This window comes from Typopeltis vanoorti, chromosome 7 (assembly GCF_054136105.1).
Source record: "Typopeltis vanoorti isolate ZY-2024b chromosome 7, IOZ_Tvanoo_1.0, whole genome shotgun sequence".
NCBI classification, from domain to species: domain Eukaryota; kingdom Metazoa; phylum Arthropoda; class Arachnida; order Uropygi; family Thelyphonidae; genus Typopeltis; species Typopeltis vanoorti.
The window spans coordinates 154039609-154064226 of record NC_143555.1 but is presented as its reverse complement, the minus strand read 5'-3'; the positions used below and the strand labels follow the sequence as shown (position 1 = coordinate 154064226).

General features: G+C 33.8%; 1 protein-coding gene across 3 annotated transcripts in view; it reads left to right on the top strand.

Annotated features, from left to right (window-relative positions):
- LOC150105225 (uncharacterized) overlaps positions 1-24618 on the top strand; it is a 107050-nt gene that overhangs the window by 65447 nt on the left and 16985 nt on the right. For 2 of the 3 annotated variants that reach the window (XR_016548565.1, XM_090395545.1), the window contains exons 7-12: positions 1741-1901; positions 2055-2227; positions 2989-3034; positions 13541-13605; positions 21017-21078; positions 21167-21226. Coding sequence is in view for 1 of the 3 variants with exons in the window: in XM_090395545.1 (XP_090251671.1) it covers positions 1741-1901; positions 2055-2227; positions 2989-3034; positions 13541-13605; positions 21017-21078; positions 21167-21226 (567 nt within the window). In the remaining 2 variants the exon portion in view is untranslated. Of the gene's footprint in view, positions 1-1740; positions 1902-2054; positions 2228-2988; positions 3035-13540; positions 13606-21016; positions 21079-21166; positions 21335-24618 lie in introns of all 3 variants that reach the window. The other variant, XR_016548566.1, reaches the window with a different exon arrangement.

The following is a 24618-nucleotide window of genomic DNA, read 5'->3' as shown; positions in this document are numbered from 1 at the left end:
TACTTTGTGGGCAATGCCTACAAAAGTCACCTATGGTCGGAAACGAATGAAAAGAGAAAATCAGTCAGTATCATAGAGAAGTAGGAGGATAAATGGATGAGTAGCATCATTAAGCAGGAGCTGTAAAAAAAAATGTTATGGATGGTATATAATGAAATAATGATCAGCAGGCTCATGAGCAATACAGAGGACAAGGGTGATAAGCATGTGCAGAAGGTAAAATCAAATACGTGATGGTTGAGATTATCCAAGTCAGTGAAAGACAAAATGAACACGTTCATTCAAAAAACACTGTGCCTTGTAGCAGTTTTGTGCTTGCATATTGGTAGGTGCATCCCATTGTGTTGCTGGTTCTTTGATCATAGCCAAATCTGCAGGTGGACGAACTAATGTGATTTAGGAAACAATTAGAGGAATCCTCTATTTTGTTAGTATATTTCAGTTACTAGGTGGATTAAATATGCAAATTAACTTTAGTGAGCCATTTAAGAATGGGAAATAAGGGAGAGAATGAATACAAAAATGAAGACATACTTTCATTAATGACAAATGAATTATTAACTTCTTTGATATTGTGTGTCCTATAAGTTGCTGGGTGAAGAGAATAACGTAATTCTATAAATTTATGCATATATGCATTTATGGTGGAATAATTGTGGTGGAAAAAGAGTGAAAAATTTGTTTGCAAAATATAAATAACTAATAATAAACATGGTCATGTATGTTTGATAGCTCTTTATATATAGGGTGGGAGTAATAATATTCATCTAGGTATGGAAGGAATACGTGCGAGTTGATGTAGCAGTAAGTCATCTTGTGCTTGTGTGTGTTTACTTCTATATTTTATTTCTTTTATTCAATGACACTTTACATGTATTATAAACAACTTCCAGTCATTGGCATTACCCATCCTTTTTCAAATCCTAGATTCATTACTTTTTTTTTTTTTCAGTAAAAGAACTCATGATCAACAGATGCAGTCTACTTATGTTTTTTGATTAATTTTTATTCAGGAATAGATCGATTTTTACTTACTATGTTCTTTTAGAAAACTGGGAAATGTTACCATAGTGTTAAAACATTCTATCCAGAATACGAAAAAGCAAGAAAAACAAGTGGTTGATTGTATTACTAAATACAGTCAGAGAAATTTACAACCTGTGTACTATATTTAGCAACAATTAAAGTAATTATTGATTACACTTGTGAAAAACACGATCAAGTGTTTTTCACAAGCGTGGAAACAGCCTCTGTATGGTAATTCTAGTTCTTGCCAGCGTTTTTCACATGTGCAGACACTGCCCAGTGCAGTGTGTTAAGGAAAGGGCCAGAATATGGGGAGGAAAGAATGGCTTATGCATGGGGAGGTTTTTCTTAGTAATTTTACTTTTTGCAATAAAGTGATAGTTGAGTTGGATAGAGGTGTAGAGCAATATTACTGGACTTTGCAAAGAATACTGCTTCGAGCTCTGTTGTTTGAGTTGGTGCAAATATGGTAGTTCAAAAAGAAAGAACATGATCATAGTTGGAACTTCTAGAAATTTATGGATAATGGACTGAAATTCAAGATAACATTATAAAAATAGTCAATATCTCAAAGCTATCACTTGGTTGTTAAAACATTGACATGCATTTGAATATGGAAGTTATCCTTTTTTTTTTTATTAGGCTTTGATACAAGCAAATCTAGACAGAATTTCTTGTTTGTAATACTTTTTTTTTTTTTTTTTTTTTTTTAAGGAGTTGAAATTTGCATTGCAACACCAGGAAGACTTATTGATTTCTTAGAAGCTGGAAAAACAAATCTAAGAAGATGTACATATCTTGTACTGGATGAAGCTGATCGTATGCTTGACATGGGATTTGAACCCCAAATTAGAAAAATTGTTCAGCAAATACGGGTAAGGATTGGATGTTTTTAATCCATGTGATTAAGAAATGAAATGAAAATGATTTCTATTTACATTACTAGACATAATTATATAGTAGTTTCCTTTAAAAAAAAAAAAAAAACACTTCTAAATATTCAGCATCTAACATTGATTTCTTTTTAGCCTGATCGACAAACACTTATGTGGAGTGCCACATGGCCAAAGGAAGTTCGATCACTGGCAGAAGAGTTCCTCACTGATTTTACACAGATTAATATTGGTTCTCTTCAGCTTTGTGCAAATCATAATATATCTCAGATCATTGAAGTATGTGAGGAAAGTGAAAAAAATGGAAAGTGAGTATTTTGGAAATACTTTCATATAACAGTATATTTCATGGTATTAAATAATGCTTATTGTTTTTAGTGTTCTTCAGGTGGATCTTTAAGTAAAGTTGTAATTTTTGGGAGTTCCAGTAGGAGGACCAAAATCCTAAGAGGTTTATTAGTTATGTCATTTAGTGTACTAGTTTTATATATTTTTTACATTTCTTCATGGTAAATCAAGGGTGGATAGGGCACTTTTTCTTGTCCAATAGTTGAACTAAGACTTTCAGGAAGAAAGCACCTAGTGCTCTGCGAATAAACAAGGTGATGCTTGATATGAAGGAAAGTAAAATACTTTAAATCCTCATATTTAAATAAATGTTAATATTTGAAGTTAAGATGTTCAAACAATTCAACCAAGTTCTAAATGTATAATAGTGAGCATTGGAATGGTCTGTAGGGCTTGATCCTGATCTTTCCATGCAACTCAATGTACTATGAGTCATTTCATTTCAAATGACATTTCGTGACACAAATGCATCGTGTTCAGTAGTTAAAAATCATCCATATAACTTTAAATCCTCATATTTAAATAAATGTTAATATTTGAAGTTAAGATGTTCAAACAATTCAACCAAGTTCTTAAAATCACACCAGAACAAACCCACGTGTATACCCACTTGTGATTTTATTCACATATTTTTATATACTGACTTGAAAACTGTTTGTTATACGTTGTTTTATATCAAAACCTTAATTCATAAATTACAGCTTTGTTTCTGTTTTTATAGATTATTACAGTTTCTCCAAGATATATCTGAAGAGAAGGAAAACAAGGTAAGCATTTGCCAATTCTGTAGCTGTATGAAATGCTGCTTAGACAATTTCAATCACTATTTATCATTGTACAATAGTTAACTACATATAAGAGTGCTGAAAATGTCCTGAATTTCTTCAATACCTCTGACATGTCTTATATCCTAAAAAGAACAAATTATTACAATAGGATGAAACATTGAGGTTCATCAGCATCAAAATCCTGATATATACTCTCAAGGGGTGTACAGGATATGATGCTGATGAACCTCAATGTTTCATCCTATTGTAGATAGCTTCCTATCTACAATTTTCCTCCAACTCGGCCTGTTATCTGGCAAGACTCCAACATTATCAGATCTTATATCTATCTTCTAAAGCAGTGCTTCCCAAACTTCTGGATGTCAGGGCCCCCATTGCAAAAATTAAAATATTTCATGGCCTCCCTCGAAAAAAAAATAGTAATAGAGAGAGAGATATTATTATAATATTTATCATCATCATCATCATCATCAAATTCCTGTCATGTACCCTCAAGGAGTGTACAGGATATAACAGTACTACATGAAAAAATTACATCATTACTAACTTCCTATCTACAATTTTCCTCCAAATCAATCTGTTACTTGTCAAGACTCCAACATTATCAGATCTTATATTTCTATCATCTAAGGCACTTTGTACCATATCAATCCATCTATATCTTGGTCTTCCTCTGGGTCGTTTTCCTGCCAACCTGGCAGAGAACACTTGTTTTGCTAATCTTTCCTCTCCCATTCTATTTAAGTGACCATACCATCTGAGATTAGCTCTGCTAACGCATTCCTGGATGCTGACAATGTCAAGTTCTTTCCTAATATCCTCATTTTTAATATGATATTGCCATTGATGCCATCTGTTCACGCCTCTAATCTTTCTCAGGACTCTCATATCTGTGGTCTCTAGTCTTTGGTCAAGTGTTTTACTTCTGACCCAGCTCTCAGATCCATAAGTTAAAATTGGTTTGAACACAGTCTTGTATACAGCTAATTTAGTGTTCTGACTAATTTCTTTCTTATTCCATATGAATTTATTCAATTGACTTCCAACGATACCAGCTTTGCTGATTCTGTTGTCTATTTCTATATTTAGTTTACCATCTTCAGTAAAAATTGTGCCTAAGTAGCTGAAATATTTTACTTGTTCCACAAGTTCTCTGTTCACAACACAGTTGACATTTTCAATGATTCTGCCTATTTTCATTGTCTTTGTCTTTTTATTGCTGACCTTCATACCATATCTATTACAACAGCTATTCAATTTAGTCAGAGAATCTTGCAGACTTGTAGCGGATTTATTTAGAAGTATAACATCATCCGCATAAAGCAGAGAGCTGACATTAACATCTCCAATTTTGATATCAGGTTTAATACCACATTCCTTCATAATGTGATCCATATAGATAATGAATAACAGAGAGGATAATGTACATCCTTGTCTCACACCAGATTTAACATTAAACCATCTTCCTGTACTTCCTTCAATTCTAACTGCTGACTCACAACTCAAATAAAGACTAAGTATTGCTTGATATAATGCCCCATTGACACCATATAACTGCAGCGTATTGAATAGCTTCTCTCTTGGCACCTTGTCATATGCCTTTTCCAAATCAACAAAACTTAAAAACAGATCTTTGTTATATTCCCATGCTTTCTCGACTATTTGTCGTAAAGTGAAGATCTGATCCTGACAGCCTCTATTTGGCCTGAATCCGGCTTGTTCTTCACCAAGCTTTTCTTCCACAATTCTTCTCAACCGTTTCTCAAGTATACTTGCATAGATCTTGCCAGGAACACTCAGTAGGGAAATACCTCTGTAATTCTCACATTCAGTTTTATTTCCCTTTTTATATATGGGCACTATGAGAGCTCTACTCCAATCATCTGGAATTCGTCCCTCTGTCCAGGCTTTCTGAACTATGCAGTGCAGCCACTGTAAGACTCTTATACCACCATACTTCAGCATTTCTGGTCGAATATCATCTACTCCTGCTGCCTTTCCACATTTCAAGCCTTTGATGGCTTTTTCTACTTCAAGTATGGATATGTATTCCTGACTGCATGCCTGGTCAGTGTTTTTTATCACTGTGCTGTCATCACTACTTGTTTCATTTAGCAGTTTTTCAAAGTAATTACTCCATACTTTTTCTTCTTTTCCTTCACTGCCTCTTTAACTTCCTGTGTCCACCAGGGAGTTCTGATTTTTTTATCCTTGCACACAACCTCACCACATGCCTCTCTGGCAGAATCAATCAATGTTTCCTTCAGAGTTTGCCACTGAATCTCCAAGGTTTGATTCCTGCTCTCAAACTCTTTCATTTTCTTTTCAATAATATTTCTGTATTTTAGTCTACAGTTCACATCTGAGAGCTGCTCAACTTTTATTCGCTTTAAAACTTTCTTACATGTTATTCTTTTCAATATGAAATTCAATTTTATCCTGCTCAAGACTAAATAGTGATCACTTCCAATTTCAAATCCTCTGTACACTCTGGTGTCCTGCAACAGGGAGAAAACATCACTATCAACAATAACATAGTCAATGAGACTTTTCTTATTCCTAGCCTCTTCTCTCCATGTGAATTTGTGCACATTTTTATGTTGGAACATGGTGTTAGTAATAACCAGTCCATGTCCTGAGCAGAAATCCAACAGATATTTGCCATTATTATTTGCTTTGCTCTTTTTTCCAAATTTTCCCAAAATATTTTTGTATGTCTCACAATCATTTCCTACTCTACTATTTAGATCCCCAACAAGGACCAACTTTTCCTTTTTCATTGTGTCAGTTGCTTTTTCTAAAGCCTCAAAAAATTCCTCCACTTCTACCTTAGTAGAACCTTCTGTGGGACCATAGGCACAAATAAGTCTCATTGTCCAGTTCCCCATTCTCATTTTTGCCCACATTACTCTACTTGAGACTGACTGCCATTCAAGAAGATTAGCCTCGTATTTTGTGTTGAATACTATGGCTACTCCTTCTTTTCCTTGATTGTCATTGCCTGAATATAACATTTTGTATTTATTGCTCAGAAAGATCTCACCAGTTTTGGTCTTTTTTTGTTTCAGTCACCCCTATTATGTCGATCTGGTACTTATCTAATTCCTCAGCTAGCTCCATTTCTTTGCCATTCAGGCTTCTTACGTTGATAGTACCGATCTTTAACTCTGGTGATGTTGAGTTGGGGTTTGTTTTCAGATTTGTTCCAGTAGCTGACTTTTCGCTGTTCGCCCTGGTTCCCTGGCGAAAACAACGGGGGCCTTGTTTAACCGGGCGACGCCCCAGCCGGCATGAAATTTTGTCATGTCGTACCATCATTTTTTATTTTGGTTTAACCAATAAGAATACAATTTGGTCGGCTAAATCCCAAATTGCCAGCCCATCCTCGTTCGTTCAGTATCAAAGTAGATACCCAACAGGGTGCACCACGAGAAGGTGAGGATTGGACATTAGGTCAGAAGCCCTGGTCGGTTCTCTCTCTTCCTTTAAAGGCTATGTGGAGATGTGGATTATACAGCTTTGACCCTTAAGCACCCCTTATAATATTTTTTGTATTTATATTCAATACAAAACATACACAGCGAATATTGCAAAAATCAAATGCATATATTACATTTTTTGCCTCTTTCCGTTTGGTTCTGAAGATGATGCGGGCTGTTCTGGTAAAATATGAAAAACTGTCCTTTTTTTTGAGTCTGTTTCTGATTGTTTGCAGGAGTTTTTTTTTTTTTATTTTTTATCAGCCACTTATCCATCTCAGGGTTAAATTTTTTAACGTAGAATAGATCAAATAATATCACCACTTACCGATACTGGCACATCACAGACTGATAACATGAAATTAGTGAATATTACCTGAATAAGGGAATCTCCGGACCAGGAACATTTTTCTCTTTTGTGACTTTTCTCCCTTTACGGTAATTAAGCCTAATGTGAAACAGACAGCAAAGGCAGGTTATTAAAACGTGCATATGATTGGTGTGGTATTAACAAAAGAACGCGCAACCGAAAGATAAAAGCATAGCTGATAATTGAGTTGAAATGCTAACTCTGTTCAACTGAATTCCAAATGTGAAACTGCCATAACATTCATTATATATCATTATATTTTTATATATATATATATTACTTAGTTTTAACACTTTTACGAATTTTAACACGTTCGGTTGAATTTTATTGCTGCCTTGGGAAATCGAACTCACACACATCTAATTAATAACAATAGTTTTTAGTTAGATACTGTGTTTGCCCATGCAACATATGGTTATAAAGTCAATAGCAACAGTCCCTGATTACGAACCCGTGATGAAAGTGACAGGAAGATTTGGAGCTTCCCTAGAGAGCATTCAAAGTAAATACAATTAACTACTGCTTTGAAATGAAACATATGAATAAGCAATATTTACTAATATTCATTAAGCGCCGAAATACGCAGGAAGCAAAGTTTGTAAACCAACACCAATGTGTGAATTTTTCCATTAAAATATAACAAATTAAAAAATAACAAAAAAGAAATAATAAAAATTAAATAAGTTTCTTTTAAAATGAAAAAAAACTACTTCTTCTTAAAACATTTTAAATTTGTTTTCATTATTTCACCCCCCCCCCCCAACAAAACCTACAGCCCCCAAGGGGACCGCAGCCCACAGTTTCGGAAGCACTGTTCTAAGGCACTTTTCACTATATCAATCTACCTATATCTTAGTCTTCCTATGGGTCGTTTTCCTGGCAGAGAACACTTGTTCTGCTAATCTTTCCTCTCCCATTCTGTTTAAGTGACCATACTGCCTGAGATTAGCCCTGCTAATGCATGCCTTCCTAATAACCTCTTTTTTAATATGATATTGCCATAAATGCCATTTGTTCATGCCCCCTAATCTTTCTCAGGACTATCTGCTGTCTCTAGTCATTGGTCAAGTGTTTTACTTCTGACCCAGCTCTCAGATCTGTAAGTTAAAATTGGTTTGAACACTGTATTGTATATAGTTAATTTAGTGTTTTGACTGATTTCTCTCTTATTCCATATGAATTTATTCATTTGACTTCCTACCATACCAGCTTTGTTGATTCTGTTGTCTATTTCCATATCTCTTGTTTATTTACTAAAAATCGTGCCTAAGTAGCTGAAATGTTTTACTTGTTCTATAGGTTCTCCATTCACAATGCAGTTGATGTTCTCACTGCTTCTGCATATTTTCATTGTCTTTGTCTTGTTACTGCTGACCTTCATACCATATCTATTACAACAGTTATTCAATTTAGTCAGGGAATCTTGCAGACTTGTAGTGGATTTATTTAGGAGTATAACATCATCCACATAAAGCAAAGAGCTGACATTAACATCTCCAATTTTGATATCAGGTTTAATATCACTTTTCTTCATAATCTGATCCATATAGATAATGAATAACAGAGGGGACAACGTACATTCTCATTTGACAGCAGATTTCACACTAAACCATCTTCCTGTACTTAGATTCTAACTGCTGACTTACAACTGAAATAAAGACTAAGTATTGCTTGATATAATGCTCCATTGACACCATATAACTGTAGTGTTTTGAATAGCTTCTCTCTTGGCACCTTGTCATATGCCTTTTCCATATCTACAAAACTTAAATATGGTTCTTTGTTATATTCCATGATTTCACAACTATTTGTCATAAAGTGAAGATCTGATCCTGACAGCTCTATTTGGCCTGAATCCAGCTTTCTTCACCAAGCTTCTGTTCTACAATTCTTCTCAATGGTTTCTCAAGTGTACTTGTATAAATCTTACCGGGAACACTCAGATAGAAATACCTCCAATTCTCACATTCAGTTTTATTTCCCTTTTTATATATGAGTACTATGAGAGCTCTGCTCCAATCATCTGGAATTTGTCCCTCTGCCTGGGCCTTCTGAACTATGCAGGTCAGCCACTGCAAGACTTTTATACCTCCATACTTGAGTCGAATATCATCTACTCCTGCTGCCTTTCCACGTTTCAGGCTTTTGAAAGCTATTTCTGCTTCAATTATGCATTCCTGACTGCATGCATGTTGATTGTTTTTTACCACTGTACTGTCCATCACTGCTTGTCTTGTTTAGCAATTTTTCGAAGTAATTACTCCATACTTCAAGGATGTCTATTTGTCCTGTCATGTTAACTTTATCATCTCTAATTCCTTTAATAGGAATTTTTTTCTGAGCTTCAACAACCTCAAATATCTTGCCACCTTCTTGATATTTATTTTCTATGTTCTTACCAAAGTCTTTCCATGACTTGTTTAGCTTTCTTACATTTGTCTCTGTATTCTCTAAGAGCACAAGCTGACTTATTATGGGTACAATAGGAAATTTTGATATGCTTTCTTCTTTTCCTTCACTGCTCTTTAACTTCTTGTGTCCACCACGTAATTCTGATTTTTCTATCCTTATAGATAATCTCGCCACATGCTTTTCTAGCTGAATCAATGTTTTCTTCAGGGTTTGACACTGAATCGCCAAGGTTTCGTTCCTGTTCCCAAATTCTTTCATTTTTTTTCTTATGTTAAATAATGTTTGTGCATTTTAGTCTACAGTTCACATCTGAGAGCTGCTCAGCTTTTATTCGCTTTAAAACTTTCTTATGTTTTTCTTTTCAGTGTGAAATTCAATTTTATCCTGCTCAAGAAGACTAAATGGTGATCACTTCCAATTTCAAATCATCTGTACACTCTTGTGTCCTGCACCGGGGAGAAAACTTCACTATCTGCAATAACATAGTCACTGAGACTTCTTATTCTTTGTGCACATTTTAATGTTGGAACATTGTCTTAGTGATAAACAGTCCATATCCTAAGCAGAAATCCAACAGGTATTTGCCATTATTATTAGCTTTGCTCTTTTCTCCAAATTTTCCCAAAATATTTCTGTATGTCTGACAATCATTTCCCACTCTGCTATTTAGATCCCCAACAAGGACCAACTTTTCCTTTTTCATTGTGTCAGTTGGTTTCTCTAAAGCCTCAAAAAATTCCTTCACTTCTGCCTTAGTAGAAGAACCTTCTCTGGGACCACAGGCACAAATAAGACTCGTCTAGTTCCCCCATTCTGATGTTTGCCAACATCATTCTACTCGAGACTGCCTGCCATTTAAGATTAGTGTTGAATACTATGGCTACTTGTTTTCCTTGATTGTCATTGCCTGAATATAACATTGCTCAGAAAGATCTCTCCAGTTTTTGCCATTTTTATTTCAGTCACCCCTATTATGTCGATCTTAGCTGGCTCCATTTCTTTGCCATTCAGGCTTTTTATGTTGATAGTATAGATTTTGAACTGTTGTTGGGGTGCGTTTTAGGATTTGTTCCAGTAGCTGACTTCGCTGTTTGCACTTTTTCCCTTGTGAAAACGTGGGCCTTGTTTAACCGAGTGACACCCCAGTTGGCATGAAATTGTCATGTTATCATTTGATATTTTGGTTTAAGCCAATAAGAATACAATTCCAAATTGCAAGCCCATCCTCGTTCGTTCATTATCCAGGTAGATACTCAACAGGGTGCACAACGAGAAGGTGAGGGTTGGACATTAGGTCAGAAACTGATCAGTTCTCTCTACATTCCTTTAAAGGCTATGTGGAGGTCTCCTCTCAGTTATACAACTTTGACTCTTAAAGGGTTTTAAGATATGTTCTTTCTTGTAGTTATACCAGTTACGTTAATATCATTTTTTTTCCCTCCCTATGTGAAGGGAATCATTTATTTTTTTGTTCTAGATGTTTATTGGAACTTTTCAGTCTCCCTCCCCTCGTGTATTGGCTGACCATTAAACATCCTTATTTAGAGGTATAATCAGAATACTCCACTAATAGTCTTGTTAATAGGAGAACCTCTATAGGCATAGAAGGATGATCTTGGCTCTTGATTTCGAATAAAGAGTTCAAATATCTTTTAAGGCAATAAGAAAATTTAATAAGAACTTCAGTTAGAGTAGTTACTTATGGATGTGGTTCTCCTCTTCTCGAAACTTTATTTACTACTGTGAAACAAATTCTGACTAGAGAATGTGTAGTTAGCAGGCATGACTACTCTTATAGCATTAGAATCCTCTCAGTATTCTTAAACATTGCAATCCCATCCTCGTTCGTTCAGTTAGTCAATTATTTTAGAGGTGAATGTATCAATTGATTTAAAATCAGTCCTGTCTTGGTACATTTAGTCCATTATAAAACAATTAAAGTTTTAATGTGAAATATTTTGCTAAATATTGTATCCTGCTGATGCATTCAGACACCATATAAAATGTATCCGTTGCAGTTAACCTAAACATAAGTTCATATTTTATGGAGCAGTATGTCCATTCGAGAATTGCCATTTAAAGGTACGTCAATGTGTGCTAATGATCTGGGAACTGTTCTGTAGGTCAAATGTGAAACTTCATTATCTTAAACCTCTAGTAAAGAGAATGGTGGACTTGCTCTAGATATATATTTTAATAAAAATTGTCTACTAGCTAGACTCAGACATAAATGCAATAGTGTTGAACTATTACCTTAGTGCAAATGTTTGGATATCAAGAGCAGGAACAGTACATAATAGAGCTTTACTGAATATTATGATAGTACTACGTGATAACACTATATCCCTGTAAAAAAATCCAATAGAACTTCAAAATTACATATAAAAAAAAAAACATTCCCTTTACTGAAACCTAAGCAAAATGAAACAAGCAAATAACTTATAGAATTAAATCAAATGCAGTGAAAAGTGCAAAAATAATCAGGAAAAGTATCATATCCCCAAAGAAATGAGAAAATTCAACTGTAAATTCGTACAATAAAACAACGTAGTCTTGAAGCCAAACGGCAGTTGAAGAACATCACTAAACAGATGGTTGCAGTCAAACTAAAAGATGGAAGCATAACCAGAGATAGATATGCCATAGCAAAAACAATTGCAGAATTTTACTCAGTGTTATATCAGGATGACAAATTTAGACAACTATGAAATAACTAAAACACCACAGATTCTACCAGAATGTGGAGCAACCAAAGTTTGCAAAATGGAAAAGCTGCAGGTGAGGATGGAGTTATAGCTGAACTTCTAAATGTATGTGGGGAAATGATCTACAAAATCTTAGCAAAACTATTTACTTTTTGTATGAAGAAAAATTATGTGTCAAGAATATAGAAGGCTGACGCATCGGTGGTTTACAAAATTCTTGGCTCATAGGCTTTGTATGACTAAACCTAGCACAGCCGAAAGAACAGGCATGCTTTCGAAGTGGCTTTAGTACAATGGACCATATTCAAGTTGCACAACAGATTATTGAATGGTGTATTGAATATCAGTTACCATTATGTCTTGTTTTTATTAATTATGAGAAAACCTTTGATTCAGTATAAACTTGGTCAATACTTAAAGCATTACAAAAACCAACAACTGGAGGAGACATCATCACAGCATACACCGATGCAGCAGTTCATTTCAATAGAAACATCTCCACTGTGGAAATAGAGGTATAAGACAAGGTGATACAATATCTCAAATTATTCACAGCATGCCTAGAAGAAATATTCAAACTTCTTGATTGGGAAGGGAAGAGTCTGATGACATAGTTATCTGTACTTCAGGTGAAAATGAATTAGACTTATCCATGAACTCCAAATTTCTAGTAAAGCAGCTGGCCTAAAGAAGACCCCTCAAGTAATGTTCAATAGCTATGTCCTACCAGAAATAATAATAAATCAGTGATCACATTAAAGAAGTAGTCCATTACATATACTTTGGACAACAGATACCAGTGGAACAAAATATGGATGAAATTAAAAGATGCCTGATATTTGGATGGAAAACATTTGAAAAATTAGTCAATATTGAAAAGCCAGCTACCATTAAGAGAAAGTTTTTAACCAGTATTCTTATATTGACATACGGCTGTGAAACATGGACACTAGGTGCAAAGGATATTCAAAAATTAAGAACACAATTTAGTATGGGAAGAAGTATGTTGGTTTCACAAGACTGGGTTACAAAAGGAATATGTGAATTAGAAATTACATAGGAAGAGTGCAACATCTGAAGTGGCAGTGAGCTGGACATATTGCTCGAAGACTAGATCAGCAATGGCCAAAGTACTGGATTGGATTCCACAAGAGGAAAAATGGCCGTGGTGCTGACCTAAATCATGGTAGATTGATATCAGATTTGCAGCAGAGCCATGGAAAGACAGTTGAGACTACTTTTTATTAGTGTAGTTGTGCATAAATGTCGGAATGCTTTCTTTCTTGCATAACTGGTTCTCAATTATCAAACCTGAAATAACCTAAATTTGACTAAGTTGCCAAGGAAACCAAGTAGCATTCAATGCTGCATTTTTTATTCTATACAATTATTTATTATACCAATGATTATAAAATACTTAATTATATTGCTTTCAGAATTTAATTTTCTCTTAAGTTTAATAATGTCCAATGATTTATTAATTTTCTTAAGTAGTATAACAAAATATAAACTCTTTTAGACACTTATATTTGCTGAAACAAAAAGAAAAGTCGATGAGCTAACACAGCAAGTTAGGAGAAATGGGTATGTTTGGTATTTTTATTTAAATAAACTTTTGAGGTATTGCTGTTAACTTGTTATATATATATATATATATATATATATATATATATATATATATTTTTTTTTTAAGAATGCTCAACTGAATCAATTGTAATTTGAGATGTAGACATTGAGACAAAATTATCTAAATACTGATTTTTCATTTATTTTATAAATTTCCAGACATTTTGTTTAATCTTCATTAATGAGCATATTTATTTCAGTTTTCCTGCTGCTTGTGAACACGCTATTGCAGTTAGACATTGGCTGCAGTAATTATTCCTTTACTGAATGTATTTTAAATCAGGTTCTTGTTCAAAGTTCATATACATATATAAACAAACTGAACAAGAACCTGTATATATAATAGTTTTAGCTATAACTGCTGTAGGTCTCTGTGGAAAGGAGGACAGATGAATATAATAAGCATGTGGTAGATTTCTACTTTACACAATGACTATCTTTTGTTAATATCAGTTATAGAATAAAAAGGTTCGTTAAATTCACACAGTAATCTTTTTGATTATTTTGGTTGGCTAAATGGTTAGCTTATCTGTTCTTCAACCAGTAGGCTGGTTTGAATCTCGCCATTGGCATGGATTGTTTCCTTTAGGTGGGAGATGAATCGTGTTTGCATGAAATGACATCCTATCATTTAATTGCCCTCTTGATTAAAAGGATTTTACTGATTACTGTGATGTAATTTTTTGTGGATCTTATCATTGACTGTTGCTTTGACTATTGAATTATGAGTTATGAGGATAATCATCTTGAATAGCAGGCAATATCAACTATTGTGGGCAAATATCAGAATTGGGAACTTGACAGTGAGACTTATTATGGTCTACAGAAGGTTCTACCAAGGAAAAAATGGAAGATTTTTGAGGCATTAGAGAAAGCAACTGACATAATGAAAAAGGAAAAGTTGGTGATCTAAACAGCAGAGTGGGAATGATTACCAAACATGTTTTGGGAAAAAATTGGAGGAAACGAGCAAAAGCTAACAATAATGGTAAGTACCTGCCTAATTTCTCTTCAGGACATGGACTAGTTATTACTAACACTATGCTCTAGCATAAAAAATGTGTACGAGGGTGGTCTGAAAAGTTCTTGCCCTAACAATGAAAAAATTAATTTATGATTTCAAAATTATTTTTATTTTTCAACATAATCTCCTTTAAGACTAATACTGTACATTTATTCCACCACCATTATCCCTTCCCTGTAGTGATTCTCAGTAAGATCTCCAAAATACCCCTCTACAGCTGTAATCACCTTGATTTGAAGAAAAATGCCGAAGAGTTTTAGTTTTGGTGGATGTTCCAACAATTCATAGTGCAGATCCCTTAATTTTCCCATTGCAACCAAAACATGTTTGTGAGCAGGCGCATTGTCCTGATGAAAGATGATTTTTTTTTCTTCTGCAAACTGGGTCTTTTCTCACGAATTTTTTCATCTAGTCTGGTTAAAAGATTGAGATAATATTCCCCGGTTATTCTTTTACCCTTTTCAAGATAATTAATAAACAAAATTTCTTTAGCATCCCAAAACACCGATGGCATGACCTTTCCTGCTGATGGAACTGTCTTCTTTGGCACTGAACAACCGTATTCTGTCCACTGTTCTGACTGGTGTGTAATGGTAAATCCAAGTCTCACCCATAGTACCATATTTTTCAATAGATAACATGCACTCCCAATGTTTTCATCGCTCCTTTTGATGTATAGATAACGTGCATGCACCAACTAGCGGTAGAGTTAAGAAGTACAGACAGAGGACGGAGGAATTCTTTAAAAGCACGTCTGTTGCTAGTAACAGTTGTAGATTATTCCGTACATCCTGTTTTAAAATATTTCATAAAGTAAATCATTATTTGTTTATATTTTGTTATTAGATCTGAATTACCCATGGAAGACACAAGTACTTCTCGAAGAAAATCCTACACAGTGCAGTTCAAGCTTGAAGTGGTAGAAGTAGCAAAGGAAAAAGGGAATCGTGAAGTGGTAGATTGTTGAGTGTTGGAGAAAATAGTGTTCGTGAATGGCGAAAGGCTGGAACAGTCCTGAAATGTTTACATACAAGGAAACGTGCTATGAGGTTTAGAAGGTGCTTGTGACATAGAAAAAAAGTTGTTTGATTGGTTGTTAGTGAAAGAGCTAAAGGTATGAGAATATCTACTGTGTGTGTTGCAGGAATCGAAAAGAATTTCGCAAAACGATAATATAAAGGATTTCAAGGCCTACCCATCTTGGGTTTTTGGATTTATGAAGAGAAACAATTTAAGTGTGCACTCCTCCACTAGTGTTGGACAAAATTTGTCGTGCGACTGGGAAGCGAAAGTAGCTAAATTTCATTTGTTTCTAAACTTATGTGGGGTTGATACTTGTCACTTTGGGAATATGGATGAGGTTCTCATAAGTTTTGACATGCCTAGTTCTAGGACTGAATCTGAAGGAAGCAAAAGAGGTTTCATTTGCTACACGAAAGGTCTAACTTTACTGTGGTTCTCTGCGTGACTGCAGATTGTTCCAAACTGCCACCGATGGTGATTTTCAAAAGGTTGCGATTCCAAAGATATTATTGTTACTGCTAATGATAAAGGTTGGATAAATTCTGAGGTTATGAAATTTTGGAGAATGTGTGGCGAAAGAGAAAAATGGCATTTTTCAACCCAACTAATCCAAATAACAAAATCTTTGTTATTTGGATTCGTGTATGGTACACATGACAGCAGAAGTTAAAACAATTGTAAGTATTTGAGTCTGAAGAATTTTTTGGATTTCAATAGTGTAATGTTCAATAAATATTAAGTAATACTTCTACCTTAGTTTTGTTATTACATTTGATTTACCTTCTTTTTGTATAGATAACACGCGCATTATCCATCGAAAAATACGGTAATAAATCTACGCACAAAATCAGTTTTATTCTTGTTAAAAAGCTCCAAGCACTGTTCAGAGATATTCATGTGGGTGTGATTTTGATCTGTTGTGAGCAAGCGCGACACCAATCTTGTGCAAAGCTTTTTCATTTGCAATTCTTTGTGCAAAATATATCCTACATGTTCTTTTGAAACGCCTTTATAGTCTCGGCAATCTCACGCACTTTCACTCACCAGTCATTCAATACCATCTCATTCACATGACCAATGATTTATGGTGTTACACTTTTCATCTTCAAGGCTGGGTATGGCCATGTTTAAATTCGGCAGCCCATTTCTTAATTGTCAAAAATGAAGGAGAAGAGTGCCCATAAACTTTTATCAACTTTGAATTTCTTTTGGCATAAAATCTTCTTTTACAAAGAATTTCATAACTGCAATTTTTAATTGATACAAGGTCTGTATGTCTGAACATATTGGACGTTGAAAAAAAGTATAAATCAGGCCTGGCATTCCATACTACTACTACACAAAATCTTGCAAATACTTTGGATCCCTACACAATGCAATAAAAATAGAGGCTTAATTTTGCATCGGGTATTGTCTTCATTCATCAAAAATTTAAGTGCCACAGAACGTAATAGCAACAACTAGCAATGTTCCAGTATGCATACAGTAATGAATTTACCTCTTAAGACTTACGAAACTCTTTGGGTTTTAATTGCTTATTTTATTATTTTTTTTTTTTAACTATTTATTTATATTATATGGTCTCAATACCGAGAACTTCCCGCAGAACTGCTAAACCATAAACTTACGTTTTTAGGTTAGGATGTGATGAACCTTTAAGTTGTCATCTGAAGGCGTTTTTTTTTTTTTTTTTTTTTTTTTTAATTACTACTGCACACGAGGCAGCAGGACCCTATAGAAAAGAAATGGCATTGTGTAGGCAGAGTTAGATGGTATCTTGCAGAAGTTCATTTACAAACATTTTTATCCTGCCTATAAAAGACAATTTCTCTAAAGAACCCAGTGTTATTTAGCACTTAAATCTTTCCAGTATGCTGTGTGATCTAACAAAACACTGTCCAGAACATTCATAATCAGACATTAATATATTGGCCACATAACCTTAGTCACCTCCACCTCATCCATACAAACCAGAAAAAAGGTATGAAAAAGAAATAGGGGAAGGGGGTGTGCATTGCATTATAACTCAGTTTAAAATTCTCATTTAAACAAAATGTCATACAGTAAACATTGAAAAGTACTTGAAAACAGTTCAATGTGTCAGATATGAAGTTTGTCCAAAAGATTACTATTAATAGCCATCATCATCAAATTCCTGCCATGTACCCTCAAGGGGTGTACAGGATATGACAGTACTACATGAAAAAATTACATCATTACTAACTTCCTATCTACAATTTTCCTCCAAATCAGTCTGTTACTTGTCAAGACTCCAACATTATCACATCTTATATTTCTATCGTCTAAGGCACTTTGTACCGTATCAATCCACCTATATCTTGGTCTTCCTCTGGGTCGTTTTCCTGCCAACCTGGCAGAGAACACTTGTTTTGCTAATCTTTCCTCTCCCATTCTATTTAAGTGACCATACCATCTGAGATTAGCTCTACTAATGCATTCCTGGATGCTGACAATGTCAAGTTCTTTCCTAATATCCTCATTTTTAATATGATATTGCCAATGATGCCATCTGTTCACGCCGCTAATCTTTCTCAGGACTCTCATATCTGCGGTCTCTAGTCTTTGGTCAAGTGTTTTACTTCTGACCCAGCTCTCAGATCCATAAGTTAAAATTGGTTTGAACACAGTCTTGTATACAGCTAATTTAGTGTTCCGACTAATTTCTTTCTTATTCCATATGAATTTATTCAATTGACTTCCCACGATACCAGCTTTGCTGATTCTGTTGTCTATTTCTATATTTAGTTTACCATCTTCAGTAAAAATTGTGCCTAAGTAGCTGAAATGTTTTACTTGTTCCACAGGTTCTCCATTCACAACACAGTTGACATTTTCAATGATTCTGCCTATTTTCATTGTCTTTGTCTTTTTATTGCTGACCTTCATACCATATCTATTACAACAGCTATTCAATTTAGTCAGAGAATCTTGCAGACTTGTAGCGGATTTATTTAGAAGTATAACATCATCCGCATAAAGCAAAGAGCTGACATTAACATCTCCAATTTTGATATCAGGTTTAATACCACATTCCTTCATAATGTGATCCATATAGATAATGAATAACAGAGGGGATAATGTACATCCTTGTCTCACACCAGATTTAACATTAAACCATCTTCCTGTACTTCCTTCCTCAAATAAAGAATAAGTATTGCTTGATATAATGCCCCATTGACACCATATAACTGCAGCGTATTGAATAGCTTCTCTCTTGGCACCTTGTCATATGCCTTTTCCAAATCGACAAAACTTAAATACAGATCTTTGTTATATTCCCATGCTTTCTCGACTATTTGTCGTAAAGTGAAGATCTGATCCTGACAGCCTCTATTTGGCCTGAATCCAGCTTGTTCTTCACCAAGCTTTTCTTCCACAATTCTTCTCAACCGTTTCTCAGGTATACTTGCATAGATCTTGCCAGGAACACTCAGTAGGGAAATACCTCTGTAATTCTCACATTCAGTTTTATTTCCCTTTTTATATATGGGTACTATGAGAGCTCTACTCCAATCATCGGGAATTCGTCCCTCTGTCCAGGCTTTCTGAACTATGCAGTGCAGCCAATGTAAGACTCTTATACCACCATACTTCAGCATTTCTGGTCGAATATCATCTACTCCTGCTGCCTTTCCACATTTCAAGCCTTTGATGGCTTTTTCTACTTCAAGTATGGATATGTATTCCTGACTGCATGCCTGGTCAGTGTTTTTTATCACTGTGCTGTCATCACTGCTTGTTTCATTTAGCAGTTTTTCAAAGTAATTACTCCATACTTCAAGGATATCTTTTTCTCCTGTTTTCATGTCACCTTTATCATCTCTAATTCCTTTTACAGCACTCTTTCCTCCATTCCTAAGCTTCTTCAACAACCTCCAGAATATTTTGCCACCTTCTTGATATTTATTTTCTATATTCTTGCCAAAGTCCTCCCATGACTTTTGTTTAGCTAGTTTTACACACTGTTTAGCTTTCTTACATTTGTCTCTGTATTCTGTAAGAGTAAAAGCCGACTTATTTGCCAGGAACTTTTGATATGCTTTCTTCTTTTCCTTCACTGCCTCTTTAACTTCCTGTGTCCACCAGGGAGTTCTGATTTTTTTATCTTTGCACACAACCTCACCACATGCCTCTCTGGCAGAATCAATCAATGTTTCCTTCAGAGTTTGCCACTGAATCTCCAAAGTTTGATTCCTGTTCTCAAACTCTTTCATTTTCTTTTCAATAATATTTCTGTATTTTAGTCTACAGTTTACATCTGAGAGCTGCTCAACTTTTATTCGCTTTAAAACTTTCTTACATGTTATTCTTTTCAATATGAAATTCAATTTTATCCTGCTCAAGACTAAATAGTGATCACTTCCAATTTCAAATCCTCTGTACATTCTGGTGTCCTGCACCAGGGAGAAAACATCACTATCAACAATAACATAGTCAATGAGACTTTTCTTATTCCTAGCCTCTTCTCTCCATGTGAATTTGTGCACATTTTTATGTTGGAACATGGTGTTAGTAATAACCAGTCCATGTCCTGAGCTGAAATCCAACAGATATTTGCCATTATTATTAGCTTTGCTCTTTTCTCCAAATTTTCCCAAAATATTTTTGTATGTCTCACAATCATTTCCTACTCTACTATTTAGATCCCCAACAAGGACCAACTTTTCCTTTTTCATTGTGTCAGTTGCTTTTTCTAAAGCCTCAAAAAATTCCTCCACTTCTACCTTAGTAGAACCTTCTGTGGGACCATAGGCACAAATAAGTCTCATTGTCCAGTTCCCCATTCTCATATTTGCCCACATTACTCTACTTGAGACTGTAATTAATAGCCTTAGTTTTAAATTACTAAGTTATAAAATATTTCTTTTGTCCATAACTTTTTCTCTTCTTAAAGGAATGCTAGGCATTTACTATTGAAATATATTACTTTTAAGAAATAATTCACAACAACATTTGTAGTCTCCAGTGTCAAAAGAGATGCCTATACAGTTTCAAACTACATGATCATCCAACACCATTGAAAGTAATAAATCGTATAATTTTTTTTGTTGCAATTTTTGAAACAAGTTATATAGAAGTTGGGAATTTTCCAATATGGAAATGAATGTTTCAAGAACATGAACATATTCTAAAATTGTGTTTTTAGCATCAAGTAAAGACTGCTGTCTGTTCTGATGTTAAATTATTGTAAAATACTCCCTCTATATAAATCTTTAATTATACACTGGAGATATAACTGAAATCTTTTTTGATATTTAATATGAACAAGAATTAAAATATCCTATATTTTGGATCTTGCAGGTGGCCAGCAGTGGCTATTCATGGTAACAAAGCTCAACCTGAACGTGACTGGGTATTGAATGGTAAGCATTTCAGATGATTAGAAGTGGTGTTGCATTTGTTTCAATATTTATTTCATGCTTTATTTATTTTATTTTATTTTTTCTTCAGAATTTCGGACTGGGAAAAAACCAATCTTAGTAGCCACAGATGTTGCCGCAAGAGGATTAGGTGGGTGATTATATTTATTAAAAAACATTGTAGATTGGAATGTGGCATGACATGGAAGCAAAAAAAAAAAAAAAAAAAAAAAATCAAGGCTTGTGACATGTGTAGTATGTAAGTTTCATTTTTTCATAAATTCTTTCTAGCGAAAATTTGATACTGCATATATGTTCTTTTCACGAAGGTGGCAGAATTCCTTTCTTCTAGACTATAGAAAAAAAATCATGCTATTCTGAATAGTGGGTTTTACATTTTATCAGTGAAATTCTTATTCCAAAATGTTTCTGGTGTAAAATTTTAGCTTAGGTTATTAAACTTTAGTTTTTAAATTTTGAGTCACAGGTGCTTATAGGTTATAATTTCTTTAGTTTAACCTGTGCTCAAGATATCCACGTTCTAATACATAGCATTATGTTATGCTGTTCATGAATGCTCACTTCTTTATTTGATCACAAAGTGTAAAAATTCAATGACTTTGTGCTTTTATTTCTGTTTATATCGGCTTTAAATTAATTCTAATTCATAGATATTTGGATGGTATCTTAAATTTCACTCAAGTTCTGCTCAATTAATAGTTTGATTAAACATGTGAAATTATTTATAAAGCTTAATTTAAATTGAATTCTTTCACAATTTTAAAATTATAAAATATAAGCAGTAAAACTTTATTTTTAATTGATCACCTAGTTGGTCAATTTATTTCAGATATGTTTTCATTCTATATTGTAAATGTAAAGGTGCTACATATGCAATACTCTTGTTCACATTCATTTGATCATTTTGCACATCAGTCATTTTTGCATGGTAGTTTTAATGAACAAAGCAATTTGGTTGAGTATATTGTATTAATCTGTTTGAAGTGTTTTTTTTTTAATAGAGAAAACAGATTTGAAAGTCTCAGCAGTAATACTAAACTTAGATATCTAACCAATCACTATCAGTTTCCTTTGCAAATCAATCACTACAATGATGTAGTTAATCTTTAATTACCTGTTAATGATATTATTTCATCCCCCTTTCTCTTAAAAATGTTTATACTTCAAGCAAGCTATGTGTTATATGGTAATACCCACTCAGAAATGTGGTTCAGCTGTCTCGTAATTATTTCCATATGTGAACATTTCATCATCATGCCTATCAAGGATTTAGGCCTAGAGTGGCCTGTTCCGGCCTTAGAAGTCCTCATTGAAATCTCTTAAGAGGACGTTCTGGTTTTCTTTTTTCTAATGGTTTGTAATTTAACGTTTGTTTTGGTAATCTTTCTGTTTTCATTCTTTCAGTGTGTTCTCATCCATTTGTGTTTATATTTGTGAACATTTCATTTCTTTGAATAACAAGTTTGTTTGAGACATCCTGATATCCATTGTAAAACACTGGATATTTGGATATAAACAACATTCTCTATTATGTGTAAATAAATATGAGCTGTTATTGCACATTGCATTTAGCAGTGTTAGTGAAGTGTAAAAATTCTTTTTAGTCAATACTAGGTTTGATTTGTTCACAAAATCTTGTTTATTGGTAAAATTTAATAACTGGTTTTTGCTCAAATAATTTGGTATATTGCAATAATTTCTGAGTTGAATTTTTCTTTGTCCAATTTTGTTTTGTGGTAGTTTTATTGATAATAATTCCTCTTAAAATAATTCTCTCTGGCTCATTGATGTAGCCAAAATTTGAAGTGATAATTTTAGTATTTGGGGAAATATCGATTCTTTGAGTCATTTCGTCCTGAAAATAGTCTAAGGCTCAACTTTTGCAATAATAATGTCACTGTATGCGATTAGGAAGTACTTATTTGATTGTTCATTCTACACAATTTGGATAATTTTGCCTCTACAGTCTAATTTGAGAAACCCACACCAAACTGATTCCATAAGCTTGTATTCAAGATCTCTATTAAAATATGTTTCAGCTGTCACGATTATTGTATTTAAAAAATTATCCAGTTGTAAAAACAATTGAATCACATGAACTGGACCTTTTACGTCAGTTCTTAAATTCTGAATTTAAGGATTAACACCACACGAAGCCCATGATAATGTCTTAAATCACATAAACAACTTGATTTTATAATTTTATTTCAATACAATTTTGTTCAGCTTGACCCTCTGCGAATGGTCTAGGTTATTGAGCATACATGGTTATACAAGAATGCTGTTGTGAAATGCACCTATTTTCTGATTTATTTGCATCATTTTCTTTTATAATTTCAGATGCTATTATCAAAAAGAGTAAAACAGGGTTCATAGAAATGAAATTCCATATCTCTTTTGCAGAAACACATACATACAAAAAGTTAAATTTATAAATTATCTGATACAATTACCTTGGAAAGAATGATTTGAGGGAGAAGGAAGATGTGTTTATATAGCCATTCAACTTTTTTGGGGGGTTGGAGAATTTAACTGCTTATTCAAACTGTAGATGTTTCAGATTATAATTTTCAAAACCATCACAAGAGGTTTAAAAACATAATACACTTATATTTATACATTCATTAGTTTAAAATAACAGTGAAAGGGGTAAGTGTTGCATATTTCAAAAATGTCACATATCAAAATTAGCAGGGAATGTCAATTTATTGCTTTAGCAGATAGCTTGGTTAATGCGTAATTAGTATCAAATGTTTTTCACTCATAATACAGTATTCTTGGGAATAAAGGAGGCAAACTATATATATAGCTCAGCAAATAACATGTTATCAGTTGTCGGCTGATTTTCTGTAAATCAAACATTAAAGTGCAGGAATTATTAAACATTCTGTAATTACAATAAAATGCTTAAAAATATGCATGATCATTGCAGCAAAATTTACAAATATTTGTTTTTCTAGCTTGATAGAAGATATATGCACAGTAATTGGTTACATCCATTTTCTGTACATATCGAAGATACTCGCTCCAAGATTTAAAGTTTCAGTATTGAAGCTTATTTTTTCCTGTCATTGACAACGAACTAATTTATTGTTTAACAAAAGGACTAGAAATATAAAAATATTATCTATTTAAAATTACAGCTACATGAATGTGCTGTGAGGAACTTGGCTCTGAAGCTATGGACATGATTTAATTCATTTAAATGTTAGGTTGCATGCGGTTTCAACATTATCTCCATAATAGAGATAAATGATGGCTATCAATGTTTCTTCAAATTTGAAAGTTAGCTGGTATCATTCCGATATATGACATTGATTTAGAAGTTGACGTTACTTATTTCATTGATTTATATCATTACCAATTATTTTTTAAAACTACTTACATTATGATTATTTGAAAATGGTAAATAGTGTTCACACTTGAAATGAGTTTTTCATAAATAACTGAAGATTTAAATAGCACTAATAGTTTCAGAACAGCATTATTTAATGAGTGTTCTGATTAATAGCAAAACAATGA